The following is a 19,171-nucleotide window of genomic DNA, read 5'->3' on the forward strand; positions in this document are numbered from 1 at the left end:
TATTCCCATCCCCACCTTTCCCATTATTTCCATTTTTCCTATTCCCACCATTCCCCTTATTCCCATTCCCATTATTCCCATTATTCCCATCATCCCCATTATTCCCATTCCCATTTCCCCATTATTCCCATTTTCCCATTCCCATTTTCCCCACCATTCCCATTTTCCCCACCATCCCCATTATTCCCATTCCCATTTTTTCTATTATTCCCATTCCCACCATCCCCATTCCCATTATTCCCATTATTCCCACCCCCATTCCCATTATTCCCATTATTCCCATTCCCATTATTCCCATTTTCCCCACCATTCCCATTATTCCCACCATTCCCATTTTCCCATTATTCCCACCCCCATTCACATTATTCCCATTATTCCCACCACTCCCATTCCCACCATTCCCATTTTCCCCATTATTCCCATTATTCCCAGTATTCCCACCATTCCCATTATTCCCATTTTCCCCACCATCCCCATTATTCCCATTATTCCCATTATTCCCAGTATTCCCAGTATTCCCATTATCCCCATTCCCATTCCCACCCCCTGCCCACCCTGATCCCGCGCTCCCTCCGGCCTCGCTCTGGCGCCGTTTTGGTGGCCCGGGGACGCTCCTGGTGGCCCCCTGGACCGCCTGCTCCAGCAGCTCCATCCACCTGTGCAATTCCAGACACAATTCCAGACCTTCCCATGGAAATTTCTGGGCTCATCTCAAGGAATTTTGGCCTCCCAGGGGATTTTCCAGCCCCTTCCCAGGGAATTTCTGGGCTCGTCCCAAAGATTTCTGTCCTCCCACTGAGGAATTCCAGCCCATCCCAAGGATTTTTATCCCCTTCCAGGGAATTTTCCAGATCATCCCAAAGATTTTGTCCTTCCAGGGAATTTCTGAGCACTTCCCAAGGAATTTTTGGGGCTCATCTCAAGGAATTTTCCTGCTCTCACAAGGATTTTTATCCCTCCAGGGAATTTTCTAGTTCATCCTAAGGAATTTTTGGGCTCATCCCAAGGATTTTGTCCCCCCATGGAATTTTCCAGCCCTTCCCATGAAATTTTCCAGCCATTCTCAAGGAATTTTTGGGCTCATCCCAGGGAATTTTCAGGCTCATCCCAAGGATTTTTATCCCCCCCATGGAATTTTCCAGCCATTCCCAAAGAATTTCCCAGCCCTTCCAAGAGAATTTTTTGAGCTCCTTCCCATGGAATTTTCCAGCCCTTCCCAGGGAATTTTTGGGCTCATCCCAAGGATTTTTATCCCCCTCATGGAATTTCCCAGCCCTTCCCATGGAATTTCCCAACCCTTCCAAGAGAATTTTTTGAGCTCCTTCCCATGGAATTTTCCATCCCTTCCCTTGAAATTTTCCAGCCATTCCCAAGGAATTTTTGGGCTCATCCCAGTGAATTTCCTGGCTCATCCCAAGGATTTCTGTCCCTCCAGGGATTTCCCAGCCCTTCCCATGGAATTCCCAGGGGGTTTTCCCGGGATTTCCCTCACGTGTTCTTCTCCGAGGACGTCAGCGCCACCAGCTCGTAGATTTGGGGTCCCAGCTCCGAGGTGCAGATGATGAACAGGGCTCGCTTGTCTGGGGGGGGACAGTGGGGTTTGCCCCAAAATTCCACAAATTCCTACCCCCAGAATTCCCAAAATCCACAGAATTCCAGGATTTTCTTGTTCCCACCTGTGGCCACGGAGTGGATGAGCAGCACCCCATTTCCTCCCCCATTTCCCCCCACCAAAAAAACATTTTTCCATAGAAAATCACTATTTATTTTCCTGAAAATTCACATTATTCCAAAGAAATCCTTCATTATCCCAGAGAGATATCCAGAATTCCTAAAATTCTAGGATTTCCTGTCCCCACTTGTGGCCATGGAGCGCACACACAGTGAGCCGAGCTGAACCTCCATTTTCCCAACAAAAAAACCTATTTTTTAAACAAAAAACCTCATTTTTTCTTGTAAACTCCCAATTTTTCTCAAGTAAACCCCACTTTTCCCTCAGAAAATTCCCAAAATTTCCAAATTTCCCACCTGTGGCCACGGAGCGCACGAGCAGCGAGCTGAGTTTGAGCACGAGGCTGAACCTCCATTTCCCGTCAAAAAACCCCAATTTTTCCCTCAAATCCTTCATTATTTTAACATAAACCCAAATTTTTCCCACAAAAAACCCCACTCTTCCCTCAGAAAATCCCCAAAACTCCCGGATTTCCCACCTGTGGCCACGGAGCGCACGACCAGTGAGCGGAGCTCGAGGAATGGGCCTGAACCTCCATTTTCCCCACCAAAACCTCATTTTTTCCCAACAAAAGCCCCATTTTTTAAACATATACCCCCATTTTCCCCACAAAACCTTCATTTTTTTAACATAAACCCCCATTTTTCCCACAAAAAACCAAACTTTTCCCTCAGAAAATCACCAAAACTCCCGGATTTCCCACCTGTGGCCACGGAGCGCACGACCAGTGAGCGGAGCTCGAGGAATGGGCCTGAACCTCCATTTTCCCCACCAAAACCTCATTTTTTCCCCTCAAAACCTTCATTTTTTTAACATAAACCCCCATTTTCCCCACAAAACCTTCATTTTTTTAACATAAAACCTCATTTTTCCCACAAAAACTCCCAGTTTTCCCTCAGAAAATTCCCAAAATTTTGGGATTTCCCACCTGTGGCCACGGAGCGCACGAGCAGTGAGCCGAGCCGAACCTCCATTTTCCCTCCATTTTCCCCTCACAAAATCTCATTTTTTCCCCACAAAAACTCAATTTTTTTAACATAAACCCCCATTTTTCCCACAAAAACTCCCACTTTTCCCTCAGAAAATCCCCAAATTTCCGGATTTCCCACCTGTGGCCACGGAGCGCACGAGCAGCGAGCCCAGTTTGAGCACGGGGCCGAACCTCCATTTTCCCGCCATTTTCCCCTCACAAAATCTCATTTTTTCCCCACAAAAACTCAATTTTTTTAACATAAACCCCCATTTTTCCCACAAAAACTCCCACTTTTCCCTCAGAAAATTCCAAAATTTTGGGATTTCCCACCTGTGGCCACAGAGCGCACGAGCAGCGAGCTCAGTTTGAGCACGGGGCCGAACCTCCATTTTCCCTCCATTTTCCCCTCACAAAAGCTCAGTTTTTCCGCACAAAACCTTCATTTTTTTAACATAAACCCCCATTTTTCCCACAAAAAACCAAACTTTTCCCTCAGAAAATCCCCAAATTTCCGGATTTCCCACCTGTGGCCACAAGCAGCGAGCCGAGCTGAATCTCCATTTTTCCCGCCATTTTCCCCTCACAACATCTCATTTTTTCCCCACAAAAACTCAATTTTTTTAACATAAACCCTCATTTTCCCCACAAAACCTCCCTTTTTTTACCATAAACCCCCATTTTTCCCACAAAAAAACCCACTTTTCCCTCAGAAAATTCCTGGAATTACCAAAATTTCCCACCTGTGGCCACGGAGCGCACGACCAGTGAGTTGAGCTCAAGGAATGGGCCTGAACCTCCTTTTTTCCCCCAAACCTCAGTTTTTCCCCACAAAAACTCAATTTTTTTAACATAAACCCCCATTTTTCCCACAAAAAAACCCACTTTTCCCTCAGAAAACTCCCAGATTTCCTACCTGTGGCCACGGAGCGCAGGAGCAGCGAGCCGAGCTGAACCTCCATTTTCCCGCCATTTTCCCCTCACAAAATCTCATTTTTTCCCCACAAAACCTTCATTTTTTTAACATAAACCCCCATTTTTCCCACAAAAACTCCCACTTTTCCCTCAGAAAATTCCAAAATTTTGGGATTTCCCACCTGTGGCCACGGAGCGCACGAGCAGCGAGCTCAGTTTGAGCACGGGGCTGAAGCTCTGCTTGGTGTCCGAGGCCCCCAGGCCTCCCTTGCTGTGACATTTGAGCACCAGGCGCTCGTCCTGGCGCTGCAGCAGCACCAGCAGCTCCTCCAGCAGCAGCACGTGCAGCTCTGGGAATGTAATTTTTCTGGGATTTTTTTGGGAATTTTTTGGGATTTTTTTGGAGATTTTTTTGGATTTTTTTGGGATTTTTTTGGGATTTTTTGGGGATTTTTTGGGGATTTTTGTGGGTTTTTTGGGGATTTTTTTTGAGATTTTTTTGGGTATTTTTGTGAGTTTTTTTGGAAATTTTTTGGAGTTTTTTTGGGACTTTTTGGGATTTTTTTTTTAATTTTTGGGGATTTTTTTGAGGTTTTTTTGGGATTTTTTGAGATTTTTTTGGGATTTTTTTTATTTTTGTGGGGGGTTTTGGGGAATTTTTGGACATTTTTTGGGAATTTTTTCTTATTTTTGTGGGGGTTTTTTGAGATTTTTTGGGATTTTTTTGGGGATTTTTGAGGGGTTTTGGGGATTTTTTGTAGATTTTTTTTGAATTTTTGGGGGATTTTTGTGGGGTTTCTTTGGGAATTTTTGTAGATTTTTTGGAATTTTTTGGGGATTTTTGTGGGGTTTTTTTGGATTTTTTTGGAGATATTTTTTTGGGATTTTTTTTATTTTTTGGGATTTTTTTAAGGATTTGGGAGAAATTTTGGGGGGGATTTTTGGAGAATTCTGGGGGAATTTTTGGGGATTTTGGGAAGGGAAGGCAGGGAGGGCTCCCAGTCCCTCCCAGTCCCATCCCAGCCCCTCCCAGTGCTCCCAGTCCGTACCCACGCTCTTGTCCTTCCCCACTCTCCAGGTCAGGGGCCCCTCGTGGATCATCCGGTGCGAGGTCAGGTCCAGGTTCTGCGGGACCAAAAATCCCAAAAATCCACCCCAAAAATCCATGGGAATCACCCCAAAAATCCCAAAAATCCACCCCAAAAATCCATGGGAATCACCCCAAAAATCCCAAAAATCCACCCCAAAAATCCCAAAAATCCACCCCAAAAATCCATAGAAAACACCCCAAAATTCCCATGGAAAAACTGAGTTAATAAGTGGGATTTCCCAGGGAAAAAAGAGATTTCCAGGAAAAAATTTGGGATTCCCTTGGGAAAAATGGGGGGAAAAATTTGAGATTTCCATGGAAAAACGGGGAGAAAAATTCAAGATTTCCATGGAAAAATGTTATTTTTTCATCAAAAATTGTTGATTCTCCACAGAAAAAACATTTTTTTTTCCAGAAAAAAAAGTGATTCTCATGGAAAACCAACTCCCAGCCCTGATAATTTCCCCAGGAAATGTGGGAATACCCGGAATTCTGCAGCCAGGGGGTTGCTGGTTCTCTCCAGGGCCGCCGTGTCCAGGCGCCGCTGGTGCTCCTGGAGCCGCTGCCGGTTCTCGGCGCCGCGCACGGCGTCGTTCACGAAACGCAGAATGTCCCTGCACTGCTCCCGGGCACGGCACAGCTTCTGCTGCTCCTCTGAGCCTCCTGGGAAAAGGAAAAATCCAGGGAAAAATGGGAATTATCTATGGGAAATGGGAATAAACCACGGGAAAATGGGAATAAACCACGGGAAAATGGAAATAAACCATGGGAAAATGGGAATAAACCACGGGAAAATGGGAATAAACCACGGGAAAATGGGAATAAACCATGGGAAAATGGGAATAATCCACGGGAAAATGGAAATAAACCACGGGAAAATGGGAATAAACCATGGGAAAATGGGAATAAACCACGGGAAAATGGGAATAAACCACGGGAAAATGGGAATAATCCACAGGAAAATGAGAATAAACCACAGGAAAATGGGAATAAACCACGGGAATAATTAATGGGAAATGGGGAATGGGACACGGCGTCATTCACAAACACAGCTTCTCCTGCTCCTCTGAGCCACCTGGGGATAGAAAAACGGGAATAAACCATGGGAAAATGGGGATAAACCACAGGAAAATGGGAATAATCCATGGGAAAATGGAAAAAAAAAAACGGGAAAATGGAAATAAACCACGGGATAATGGAAATAAACCACGGGAAAATGGGAATAAACCACGGGAATAATCCATGGGAAATGGGGAATGGGACACGGCGTTGTTCACACACACAGCTTCTGCTGCTCCTCTGAGCCACCTGGGGATGGAAAAATGGGAATAATCCATGGGAAAAATGGGAATAATCCATGGGAAAAATGGGAATGATCCATGGGGATATCCAGCAAAAAATCCAGGGGAAAATCCAGAGAGAAATCCGAGCGGAAACTGGGAAAAATCCAAGGAAAAATCCAGGGAGAAAAGGAGATAATCCAAGGAAAAAATCCAGGGGAAAATGGGGAAAATCCAGGGGAAAATCCAGAGAGAAATCCAAGCAAAACTGGGGAAAATCCAGGGAAAAATCCAAGGAGAAATGGGAGAAATCCAGGAGAAATTCCAGTGAGAAATGGGGTAAATCCAGGGGAAAATCCAGGGGGAAATGGAGAAAATCCAAGGAAAAATCCAGAGAAAAATCTAAGGAAAAATCCAAGGAGAAATGGGGAGAAATCCAGGGAAAAATCCAGGGAAAAATCCAAGAAAAATCCAAGAAAAATCCAGGGAGAAATGGGGAAAAATCCAAGAAAAATCCAGGGAGAAATGGGGAAAAATCCAAGAAAAATCAGGGAAAAATCCAGGGAAAAATCCAGGGAGAAACGGAATCAAATCCAGTGGAAAATCCAATGAAAGATCCAAGGAAAAATCCAAAGAGAAATGGAGGAAAATCCAGTGAAAAATGCCGCGAAAAATGCAGAAAATGCCGCGAAAAACGCGGAAAATCCAACAAAAACCAGGGAATAAGCAGCAAAAAAAAGGGAAAAAAAGGGAAAAAAAAGTGGGATTTCCAGGAAGTGAGGGAATGTTTTGGGATTTCCTACCCTGGGTGCACTTGATGATGTTGTCCAGCAGCAGGGGGTACTTGGTGAGCCGCTGCATCTCGGACACGATCAGATCCTTGAGCTGCAGCCGCCGGCACTGGGGGTTGCTCTCGGCCTCCTGCAAGGGGACACAGCCCTGAAATCCCAAAATTCTGAAATTCCAAAATTCCTGCCACAAGTGCAGGGATTCCCAAATTTCTGGGCTGGTTGGTGGGTGAAATCCCAAAATTCCTGGTGACAAGGGTGGCAGAAATGAAGGAATTCCTGAATTTCTGGGTGAGAAATCCTGGAATTCTGCACCTCAGGGGTGGAAGAAATTTGGAATTCCAAAATTCTTGAGTTCACTAATTCCTGATATCCTGGAATTCCAAAATTCCTGAGCTCACTGATTCCTGAAATCCTGGAATTCCAAAATTCCTGAGCTCACTGGTTCCTGAAATCCTGAAATCCTGGAATTCCAAAATCTCTGAGCTCACTGGTTCCTGAAATCCTGGAATTCCTCACCCCAGGGGTACCAAAAATCTGGAATTCCAAAATTCCTGAGTTCACTAATTCCTGATATCCTGGAATTCCAAAATCCATGAACTTGCTGATTCCTGAAATCCTGAAATCCTGGAATTCCAAAATCCCAGGGGTGCCAGAAATTTGGAATTCCAAAATCTCTGAGCTCACTGGTTCCTGAAATTCTGCAATTCCAAAATCCCATGGGTGGAAAAAATCTGGAATTCTCAAATCTCTGAGCTCACTGATTCCTTAAATCCTGGAATCTGGAATTCCAAAATCCCTGAGCTCACTGGTTCCTGAAATCCTGGAATTTCAAAATCAATCCCTGAGCTCACTGGTTCCTGAAATCCTGGAATCTGGAATTCCAAAATTCCTGAGCTCACTGGTTCCTGAAATCCTGGAATTCTGCACCCCAGGAGTGCCAGAAATTTGGAATTCCAAAATCCCTGAGCTCACTGGGCTCCTGAAATCCTGAAATCCTGCAATTCCTCACACCAGGGGTGGCAAAAACCTGGAATTCCACAATCCCTGAGCTCATTGGCTCCTCAAATCCTGGAATTCCTCATCCCAGGGGTGGCAAAAATCTGGAATTCCAAAATTCCTGAGCTCACTGGTTCCTGAAATCCTGGAATTCCAAAATCCCAGGAGTGGAAAAAATCTGAAATTCAAAAATCTCTGAGCTCACTGGTACCTGAAATCCTAGAACTCCTCATTCCAGGAGTGGCAGAAAACCTGGAATTCTGCAATTCCTGACCCCAGGGGTGCCAAAAATCTGGAATTACAAAATCTCTGAGCTCACTGGGTTCCTGAAATCCCGGAATTCCTCACTCCAGGGGTACAAAAAATCTGGAATTCCAAAATTCCTCATCTCACTGGATTCCTGAAATCCTGAAATCCCAAATTTCTGAGTTCACTGTGTTCCTGAAATCCTGAAATCCCAAATTTCTGAGTCCACTGTGTTCCTGAAATCCTGAAATCCCAAATTTCTGAGCTCACTGATTCCTGAAATTCCATAATTTCTGAATTCACTGTGTTCCTGCAATCCTGAAATCCCAAAAACCAGCAATCCAGGAGAGCCAAACCTGCATGAAGAGCTGGAACCGACTCTCCTTGCGCTGCTTGGTGCGGATCAGCTCCAGGGCCAGCGACTGTCCCGAGCAAAACCTGGCAGCCACAGCCTGGAATTCCTGCTTGGCAGGGCCATCAAACTGGGAAAAATGGGAAAATGGGGTAAGGGCATGGTCAGGAATCCCAGAATTCCCAAAATTCCCAGAATTCCTGCTTGGCAGGGCCATCAAACTGGGAAAAAATGGGAAAAATGGGGAAAAAATGGGAAAAAAAATGGGAAAAAATGGGAAAAAAAAATGGGGAAAATGGGGTTAGGGTTTGTACAGAATTCCCAAAATTCCTGGGAAAAATGGGATTGGGGCATTCCTGGGATTCCCATAATTCCCAAGATTTAATTCCTGGCATTCCAAAAATTTCCAGAATTCCTGATTGGCGGCGCCATCAAACCGCGAAAAACGGGAAAAAAATGGGAAAAAAATCTGAAAAAATGGGAAAAAAGTGGGAAAAAATGGGAAAAAAAATGGGGAGAAATGGGATTAGGGGATTCCCAGAATTCCCAAAATTCCCAGGATTTAATTCCTGGCATTCCCAGAATTTGGCAGGACCATCAAACTGGGGAAAAAATGGGAAAAAATGGAAAAAATGGGAAAAATGGGAAAAAAATCGGAAAAAAATGGGAAAAATGGGATTGGACATGCCCAGAAATTCCCAAAATTCACAGAATTCCTGGGAAAAATTTGGATTAGGATATTTCTGGGATTCTCAAAATTACCAGGATTTAATTCATGGGATTTCCAGAATTTCCAGAATTCCTGCTTGGCAGGGCCATCAAACTGGGGAAAAATGGGAAAAAAATGGGAAAAAATGGGACTGGGCACGCTCAGAATTCCCAAAATTCCAGGAAAAATGGGATTAGGGCATTCCTGGGATTCCCAGAATTCCCAAGATTTAATTCCTGGCATTCCCAGAATTTCCAGAATTCCTGATCGGTGGCGCCATCAAACCGCAAAAAACGGGAAAAAAATGGGAAAAAATGGGAAAAAATGGGAAAAATTTGGAAAAAAAAGGGAAAAAAATGGGATTAGGGGATTCCCAGAATTCCTAAAATTCCCAGGATTTAATTCCTGGCATTCCCAAAATTTCCAGAATTCCTGATCAGTGGCACCATCAAACCGCGAAAAATGGGGAAAAAAAAGGGAAAAAATGGGGAAAAAAAGGGAAAAAATGGGGAAAAAATGGGAAAAATTTGGAAAAAAAAGGGGAAAAAATGGGATTAGGGGATTCCCAGAATTCCCATAATTCCCAGGATTTAATTCCTGGCATTCCCAAAATTTCCAGAATTCCTGATCGGCGGCGCCATCAAACCGCGAAAAATGGGGGAAAAAATGGGGAAAAAATGGGAAAAATGGGGAAAAAATGGGAAAAAAATGGGAAAAAATGGGGAAAAAATGGGATTAGGGGATTCCCAGAATTCCCAGAATTTCCAGGATTTAATTCTTGGCATTCCCAGAATTTCCAGAATTCCTGATCGGCGGCGCCATCAAACCGCGAAAAACGCGGAAAAAATATGGGAAAAAAATGGGAAAAAATTGAAAAAAAAATGGGAAAAAATGGGATTAGGGGATTCCCAGAATTCCCAAATCCCAAATTTTGGGTTTTCTCACCCTGGCCAGCATGAGGTCGCCGATCTGGCGGATCAGGGCCCCGTCCTCCTCCCGCAGCCTCCGCATGGATTCCAGGAGGGAACCTGGGAAATTGGGGAGGAGGGAGAGGGGAAAAAGGGAAAAAAGGAAAAAAAGGGAAAAGAGAGGTGAGAGAGGGGAAAAATCTGGGATTTGGGGTTGTGGGATTGAGGGGATTTAGGAATTTCGGGATTTAGGGATTTCAGGATTTGGGAATTTTGGGATTTTGGGATTTGGGAATTTCAGGATTTCAGGATTTGGGAATTTTGAGATTTAGGGATTTCAGGATTTGGGGATTTTCAGGATTTGAGGATGTGGGATTTGGGAATTTCAGGATTTCAGGATGTGGGAATTTTGGGATTTAGGGATTTCAGGATTTGGGAATTTTTGGATTTGGGAATTTCAGGATTTAGGGATTTGGGAATTTTGGGATTTAGGGATTTCAGGATTTGGGAATTTTGGGATTTAGGGATTTCAAGATTTGGGAATTTTGGGATTTAGGGATTTCAGGATTTAGGGATTTGGGAATTCTGGGATTTGGAGGATTTGGGGATTTCGGAATTTAGGGATTTCAGGATTTGGGAATTGCAGAATGTGGGATTTCAGGATTTTGGGATTTTGGGATTTATAGATGTCAAGATTTTGGAAATCTTGGGATTTTGGAAATTTTGGGATTTAGGGATTTCAGGATTTGGGCATTTGGGCATTGGGGATTTGGGAATTTAGGAATTTTGAGATTTAGGAATTTCAGGAATTTGGGCATTTGGGATTTTGGGGATTTGGGGATTTAGGGATTTCAGGATTTGGGGAATTTTGGGATTTAAAAATTTTGGGATTTGGGGATTTCAGGATTTGGGCATTTGGAATTTTGGGATTTAGGAATTTCAGAAATTTAGGTATTTGGGGATTTGGGAATTGCAGGATTTTGAGAATTAGGGGATTTGGGGATTTTTGGGATTTGGGGATTTTGGAAATTTTGGGATTTTCAAGATTTCAGGATTTGGGAATTTGGGATTTTTGGAATTTCAGGGTTTGGGGATTTGGGGGTTTGGGAATTTGGGATTTTGGGATTTCAGGATTTAGAATTTGGGATTTTGGGCTCTGTGCTCACTGTGGACCTTGATGAGCTGGGGCAGGTTGGGGAAGAGCAGCCCCAGGGGGGATTTGGATTCCCATTGGGATTTCAGGATTTGGGATTTTGGGATTTCAGGATTTAGGATTTGGGGATTTTGGGGTTTCAGGATTTAGGATTTGGGGTTTCAGGATTTGGGGATTTTTGGGATTTCAGGATTTAGGATTTGGGATTCTGGACTCACTGTGGACGTCGATGAGCTCGGGCAGGTTGGGGAAGAGCAGCCCCAGTGGGGAACTGGATTCCCATTGGGATTTCAGGATTTAGGATTTGGGATTTGGGGATTTTGGGGTTTCAGGATTTAGGATTTGGGATTCTGGACTCACTGTGGACGTCGATGAGCTCGGGCAGGTTGGGGAAGAGCAGCCCCAGCTCCTCCCGGCTCAGCAGCTGCTCCCGGCGCAGGCGCTGGAAAAAGAGCAGGTCCAGGACACGCAGCGTGCGCACGTGGGACAGCTCGGTGACAAACAGCTCTGGGGACAGTGGGGACACAGGGACATCAGGGGACATCAATGGGACATTGGGGACACAGGTCCAGGACACGCAGCGTGCGCACGTGGGACAGCTCGGTGACAAACAGCTCTGGGGACATTGGGGACACAGGGACATCAATGGGACATTGGGGACATCAATGGGACATTGGGGACATTGGGGACACAGGGACAGCTTGGTGACAAACAGCTCTGGGGACAGTGGGGACATCAATGGGACACCAATGGGACATTGGGGACATTGGGGACACAGGTCCAGGACACGCAGCGTGCGCACGTGGGACAGCTCGGTGACAAACAGCTCTGGGGACATTGGGGACACAGGGGACATCAATGGGACATTGGGGACACAGGGACAGCTCGGTGACAAACAGCTCTGGGGACATCAATGGGACATTGGGGACATCAATGGGACATTGGGGACACAGGGACAGCTCGGTGACAAACAGCTCTGGGGGGACACAGGGACATTGGGGACATTGGGGACATCAATGGGACACTGGGGACACAGGGACAGGACACGCAGTGTGCGCACGTGGGACAGCTCGGTGACAAACAGCTCTGGGGACAGCAATGGGACATTGGGGACATCAATGGGACATTGGGGACATTGGGGACACAGGGACAGGACACGCAGCGTGCGCACGTGGGACAGCTCGGTGACAAACAGCTCTGGGGACATTGGGGACATTGGGGACATCAATGGGACATTGGGGACATTGGGGACATCAATGGGACATTGGGGACACAGGTCCAGGACACGCAGCGTGCGCACGTGGGACAGCTCGGTGACAAACAGCTCTGGAGGGACACAGGGACATTGGGGACATTGGGGACACAGGGACAGCTCGGTGACAAACAGCTCTGGGGACATTGGGGACAGCAATGGGACATTGGGGACACAGGGACAGGACACGCAGCGTGCGCACGTGGGACAGCTCGGTGACAAACAGCTCTGGGGGGCACAGGGACATTGGGGACATCAATGGGACATTGGGGACATCAATGGGACATTGGGGACACAGGGACAGCTCGGTGACAAACAGCTCTGGGGACATTGGGGACATTGGGGACACAGGGACAGCTCGGTGACAAACAGCTCTGGGGGACACAGGGACATTGGGGACCTTGGGGACATTGGGGACACAGGGCCATTGGGGACATCAGGGGGACATTGGGGACACAGGGACAGCTGGGTGAAAAATAGCTCTGGGGACATTGGGGATCGCAATGGAACATTGGGGACATCAATGGGGACATCAATGGGACATTGGGGACACAGGGACAGGACACGCAGGGTGCACAACATCCCCATTCTTACCCCCAAATCCCCCATTTCCTCACCATTGATGACCCCCAAAATCCCCAAATTTTCCCCCCAAAACCCCAAAATTTCCCCATTTTTCCCCCCAAAATCCCATATTTCCTCACTGTTGATGACTCCCAAAGACCCCAAAATCCCCAGATTTTCCCCAAAATCCCCCAAATTCCCATTTCCTCACCACTGATGACCCCCAAAACCCCCAGATTTACCCCATTTTCCCCCCAAAATCTCAATTTTTCCCCATTTTCCCTCCAAATTTCCCCCAAAATTCCCATTTCCTCACCGTTGATGACCCCCAAAACCCCAAATCTTCCCCCAAATCCCCCCTTCCTCACCATTGACGATCCCCAAAACCCCCAAATTTTCCCCCCAAAACCCCAAGATTTCCCCCCCAAACCCCAAAATTTCCCCATTTTCCCCCCAAATCCCCATTTCCTCACCGTTGATGACCCCCAAAACCCCAAAATTTCCCCATTTTCCCCCAAAATCTGATTGTTCCTCACCATTGATGACCCCCAAAACCCCAAATTCCCCCCAAATTCCCATTTCTCACCATTGACGACCCCCAAAATCCCAATTTCCCCCCCACTAAAATCTCAATTTTTCCCCATTTTCCCCCCAAATTTCCCCCCAAAATCCCCCATTTCCTCACCATCGATGACCCCCAAAACCCCAAATTTTCCCCCCAAAATCCAAATTTCCCCCAAATCCCATATTTCCTCACCGTTGATGACCCCAAAACCCCAAATCCCCCAAATTTCCCCAAATTTTCCGTCTCCTCACCGTTGATGACCTCCTGCCGATCGACCTCCCTGGGGCAGAGTTGCGCGAGCAGCCGCGGGTTCACCGAGTGCTGCCAGCTCTGAGCGCCCGGGGGGCGCCGCGGCCGCGCCGGGGCCGGGGGGTTCGGGGGGTTTTGGGGATTTTGGGGGGGATTTTGGGGGGGATTTTGGGGGTGCAGGGGGTTTTGGGGGTTTTGGGGGTCGGGGTCCAGCTCGGGGTCGGGGTCCAGCTCGGCCTCCAGCAGGTGGGGAAGGGAGGGGTCGGCGCTGGAGGAGAGGACGGGAGAGTCGGCGCTCCTGGAAAAGGGAGTTGGGGGAAAATTTGGGGGGGAAATTTGGGGGAATTGGGGGGAAAGATTGAGGGAAAATAGGGGAAAAATTGGGGGAAAATTGGGGAAAATTTGAGGGAAAATTGGGGGAAATTGGGGAGAAATTGGGGGAAATTTGGGGGAAATTTGGGGGAAATTTAGGGGAAATTTGGGGAGAATTTAGGGGAAATGGAGGAAAAGGTTGGGAAAATTTGGGGGAAATATGGGGGAAATGGGGGAAAAGACTGGGGGGAGTTTGGGGGAAAATTGGGGAAAATTTGGGGGGAATTTGGGGGAATTTGGGGGAATTAAGGGGGAAAATTGGGAAGAATTGGGGGTAAAATTGGGGGAAAAAATGGGGGAAATTTGGGGGAAATTGGGGGAAAATTGGGGAAAATTTGGGGGAAGAATGGGGAAAACCTGGGGGAAATTTGGGGGATTTGGGGAGAATTTAGGGAAAATTTGGGGGAAAAATGGGGAAAATTTGGGGGAAAATTGGGGGAAACTTGGGGGAAATTGGGGGGAAATTTGGGGGAAGAATGGGGAAAATCTGGGGGAAAATTTGGGGGGAATTTAGGGAGAATTGGGAGAGAATGGGGGGAATTGGGGGAAAATTGGGGGAAAAGATTGAGGAAAAATTGGGTAAAATCAGGGGGAAATTGGGGAAAATTTGGGGAAAAAATGGGGAAAATTTGGGGGAAATTTGGGGGAAATGGGGGAAAAATTGGGGGAAAATTGGGGAAAAATTGGGGGAAATTTTGGGGCGAGAATGGGGAAAATTTGGGGGAAATATGGGGGAAATGGGGGAAATTTGGGGGAGAATGGGGAAAAATTGGGGGCAATTTGGGGGGAAATTGGGTAAAATGTTGAGGGAAAATTGGAGAAAATTTGGGGAAATCTGGGGAGAATTGGGGGAAAGATTGGGGGAAATTTGGAGGGAATTTGGGGGAATTTGGGGGAAAATTGGGGGGAATTGGGGAGAAAGATTGAGGGAAAATAGGGGAAAAATTGGGGGAAAATTGGGGAAAATTTGGGGGAAATTTGGGGGGAATTTAGGGAGAATTGGAAGATTTGGGGGAGAAATTTGGGGGGAATTTGGGGGAGAATGGAGGGAAAAATGGAGGGAAATTGGGTGAAAAATTGGGGAAAATTGGGGGAAAATTGGGGAAAATTTGGGGGAAAATTGGGGGAAAATGAGAGGGAATTGGGGAAAATTTGGGGGGAGAAATGAGGGAAAATTGGGGGCAAATTGGGGGAAATTGGGGGAAATTTTGGAGTGGGAATTGCAGGGGGGGTCACTCACCTGCGCCCCATCTTTGGTGTGTAGGGGGGGGTGGGATTGTCCAGGGATCTGGGAGAAGGATGGGAAAAAATCACCCAAAAATCCCAAATTTGGGCTCAGAAACCCCAGAATCTGGACCCAGAATCACCAAACTTTGGGCTCAGAATCCCCAGAATCGACCCAGAATCACCAAACTTTGGGCTCAGAATCCCCAGAATCTGGACCCAAAATTCCCAGAATTTGGGCTCAGAATTCCCAGAATTTGGGCTCAGAATTCTTAAAATCTGGGCTCGGAATCCCCAGAATCTGGACCCAGAATTTCCAGAATTTGATCTCAGAATTCCCAAACTCTGGGCTCAGAATCTCCAGAATTTGGTCTCAGAATTCCCAGAATCTGAGCTCAGAAATCCCAAACTTTGAGCTCAGAATTCCCAGAATTTGGTCTCAGAAATCCCACACTTTGGCTGAGAACTCCCAGAATTTGGGCCCACAATCCCCAGAATCTGGACCCAGAATTCCCAAACTTTGAGCTCAGAATCCCAAACTTTGGGTTCAGAATCCCCAGAATTTGGACCCAGAATCCCCAAACTCTGGTCTCAGAATTCCCAGACTTTGTTCTCAGAATTCCCAAACTCTGGGTTCAGAATTCCCAACTTTGAGCTCAGAATCCCCAGAATCTGGACCCAGAATCTCCAGAATTTGGTCTCAGAATTCCCAAACTTTGGGCTCAGAACCCCCAAACTCTGGACCCAGAATCCCCAGAATTTGGGCTCAGAATTCCTGAATTTGATCTCAGAATCCCCAAACTTTGATCTCAGAATCCCAAACTTTGTTCTCAGAATTACCAGAATTTGGACCCAGAATCCCCAAACTCTGGTCTCAGAATCCCCAGAACCTGGGCTCAGAATCCCCAAACTTTGGGCTCAGAATCCCCAGAATCTGGACCAAGAATTCCCAAACTTTGTTCTCAGAATCCCAAAACTTTGATCTCAGAAATCCCAAACTCTGGGCTCAGAATTCCCAGAATTTGGGCTCAGAATTCCTGAATTTGATCTCAGAATCCCCAAACTTTGGGCTCAGAATCCCCAAACTTTGGACCCAGAATCCCCAGAATTTGGGCTCAGAATTCTCAAAATTTGGGAACAGAATTCTCAAAAATCCCATTGCAAACCCCACGACCCCAAACTTTGTTCTCAGAATTACCAGAATTTGGGCTCAGAATTCTCAACCTTTGTTCTCAGAATTCCCAAACTTTGAGCTAAGAATTCCCAAAATCTGGTCTCAGAATTCCCAAACTTTGTTCTCAGAATCCCCAAACTTTGGTCTCAGAAATCCCAAACTCTGGGCTCAGAATTCCCAGAATTTGGGCTCAGAATTCCCAAACTTTGGGCTCAGAATCCTCAGAATCTGGACCCAGAATCCCCAACCTTTGTTCTCAGAATTCCCAATCTTTGAGCTCAGAATCCCTAGAATCTGGACCCAGAAATCCCAGAATCTGGGCTCAGAATCCCCAAACTCTGGTCTCAGAATTCCCAGAACTTGGGCTCAGAATTCCTGAATTTGGTCTCAGAATCCCCAAACTTTGTTCTCAGAATCCCAAACTTTGAGCTCAGAATTCCCCAGAATCTGGACCCAGAATCCCCAGAATTTGGTCTCAGAATCCCCAAACCGTTCCCAGAATCCCAGCCCCACCTGTTGGAGAGGCTGGACGCCGAGGAGGACCCCGAGTGCAGCCGGGGGGTTTCGGTCCCCGCCGTCCCCGTGTCCATGTCGACGTCGCTGCGCGAGCGCGGCACCAGCTCGGCCCGGCGCGAGCGCCGCAGCTCCTCCCGCCCCTTCAGCGACTCCGAGCGGCCCAGGCGCACCTCGGGACGGCAGCTGGGGGAGGAATGGGATTTGGGGTGAAAAAATGGGAATTGGGGGAGTTATGGGAAAAAATCCCCTGGAAAAAATGGGAATTTTGGCAGAAATCGCGCAATTCGCGGCTAAAAATCGCAGGAGTTACGGTGAAAATCTGGGGAAGTATAACCAAAAATTTTAGGGATTTAGAGGAAAAAATGCTGGGATTGAGGGGAGAAAATCCTGGTATTTGGGAAGAAAAATCTTGGGATTTAGGGGAAAAATCTGATGGAATTTAGGGGGAAAAAACCCAGGAATTTTGGCAGAAATCGCGCGATTCGCGGCTAAAAATCGCAGGAGTTACGGGGAAAATCTGAGGAAGTATAACCAAAAATTTCAGGGATTTAGAGGAAAAAATGCTGGGATTGAGGGGAAAATAATCCTGGGATTTAGGGAAAAAAATCTTGGGATTTAGGGGAAAAATCTGATGGAATTTAGGGGGAAAAACTCAGGAATTTTGGCAGAAATCCTTCAACTCGCGGTTAAAAATTTCAGAAGTAATGGGGAAAATCTGAGGAAGTACAACCAAAAATTCCAGGGATTTAGAGGAAAAAATTCTGGGATTGAGGAGAGAAAAATCCTGGGATTTAGGGAGAAAATCGTGGGATTTAGGGGAAAAATCTCATGGAATTCAGGGGGAAAAACCCAGGAATTTTGGCAGAAATCGCGCAATTCGCGGCTAAAAATCGTAGGAATTACGAGGAAAATCCCAGAGATTTAGAGGAAAAAATCCTGGGATTGAGAGGAGAACATCTCAAGGTTTAGGGGAAAAAATCTGATGGGATTTAGGGAGAAAAAATCCTGGGATTCAGGGGGAAAAAAGCAGGAATTTTGGCAGAAATCGCGCGATTCGCGGTTAAAAATCGCAGCTGTTATGGGGAAAATCTGGGGAATTATGGCCCAAAATTTCAGGGATTCAGGGGAAAAGTCCTGGGATTGAGGGGAGAAAATCTCAGGATTTTGGGGAGAAAAATCTTGGGATTTAGGGGAAAAATCTGATGGAATTTAGGGGGAAAAACTCAGGAATTTTGGCAGAACTCCTTCGATTCGCGGTTAAAAATCGCAGGAGTTACGGGGAAAATCTGAGGAAGTACAACCAAAAATTTCAGGGATTTAGGGGAAAATATTCTGGTATTTAGGGGAGAAAATTTCTGGGATTTAGGGAACTAAAATCCTGGGATTTAGGAGAGAAAAATCCTGGGATTTAGGGGGAAAAACCCAGGAATTTTGGCAGAAATCGCGCGATTCGCGGCTAAAAAATCGTAGGAATTACAGGGAAAATCCCAGAGATTTAGAGGAAAAAATCCTGGGATTGAAGGCAGAAAAATCCTGGGATTGAGAGGAGAAAAATCTTGGGGTTTAGAGAGAAAAATCCTGGGGTTTGAGGAGAAAAATCTGATGGAATTCAGGGGGAAAAGATCCAGGAATTTTGGCAGAAATCGCGCGATTCACGGCTAAAAATGGCAGGAGTTACAGCGAAAATCCCAGAGATTTAGAGAAAAAAAATCCTGGGATTGAGGGGAGAAAAATCCTGGGATTTAGGGGAGAAAATCCTGGTATTTGGGAAGAAAAATCTTGGGATTTAGGGGAAAAAATCCTGTGATTCAGGGGGAAAACCCAGGAATTGCGGCAAAAATCCTTCAAATCGTGGCTAAAAATTCACAGGAGTTACGGGGAAAATCTGGGGAATTATGGCCCAAAATTTCAGGGATTTAGAGGAAAAAATTCTGGTATTTAGGGGAGAAAATTTCTGGGATTTAGGGAACTAAAATCCTGGGATTTAGGAGAGAAAAATCCTGTGATTCAGGGGGAAAAACTCAGGAATTTTGGCAGAAATCGCGCAATTCGCGGTTAAAAATCGCAGGAGTTATGGGGAAAATCTGGGGAATTATGGCCCAAAATTTCAGGG

General features: G+C 46.2%; 1 protein-coding gene across 1 annotated transcript in view; it reads right to left on the minus strand.

The window, feature by feature from the left end:
- ARHGEF11 (Rho guanine nucleotide exchange factor 11) overlaps window positions 1-19,171 on the minus strand; it is a 74,041-nt gene that overhangs the window by 12,256 nt on the left and 42,614 nt on the right. Inside the window, exons 23-35 of the mRNA XM_033082860.2 lie at window positions 17,056-17,241; window positions 15,385-15,432; window positions 13,981-14,070; window positions 13,775-13,860; window positions 11,503-11,649; window positions 10,027-10,109; window positions 8,377-8,502; window positions 6,791-6,908; window positions 5,192-5,370; window positions 4,667-4,742; window positions 3,800-3,967; window positions 1,493-1,580; window positions 555-656 (exon numbers count right to left, since the gene is read on the minus strand). Coding sequence (XP_032938751.1) covers window positions 555-656; window positions 1,493-1,580; window positions 3,800-3,967; window positions 4,667-4,742; window positions 5,192-5,370; window positions 6,791-6,908; window positions 8,377-8,502; window positions 10,027-10,109; window positions 11,503-11,649; window positions 13,775-13,860; window positions 13,981-14,070; window positions 15,385-15,432; window positions 17,056-17,241 — 1,497 coding nt within the window. The remainder of the gene's footprint in view (window positions 1-554; window positions 657-1,492; window positions 1,581-3,799; window positions 3,968-4,666; window positions 4,743-5,191; window positions 5,371-6,790; window positions 6,909-8,376; window positions 8,503-10,026; window positions 10,110-11,502; window positions 11,650-13,774; window positions 13,861-13,980; window positions 14,071-15,384; window positions 15,433-17,055; window positions 17,242-19,171) is intronic.

This window comes from Catharus ustulatus, chromosome 30, assembly GCF_009819885.2.
Source record: "Catharus ustulatus isolate bCatUst1 chromosome 30, bCatUst1.pri.v2, whole genome shotgun sequence".
In the NCBI taxonomy this organism is placed as follows: Eukaryota; Metazoa; Chordata; class Aves; order Passeriformes; family Turdidae; genus Catharus; species Catharus ustulatus.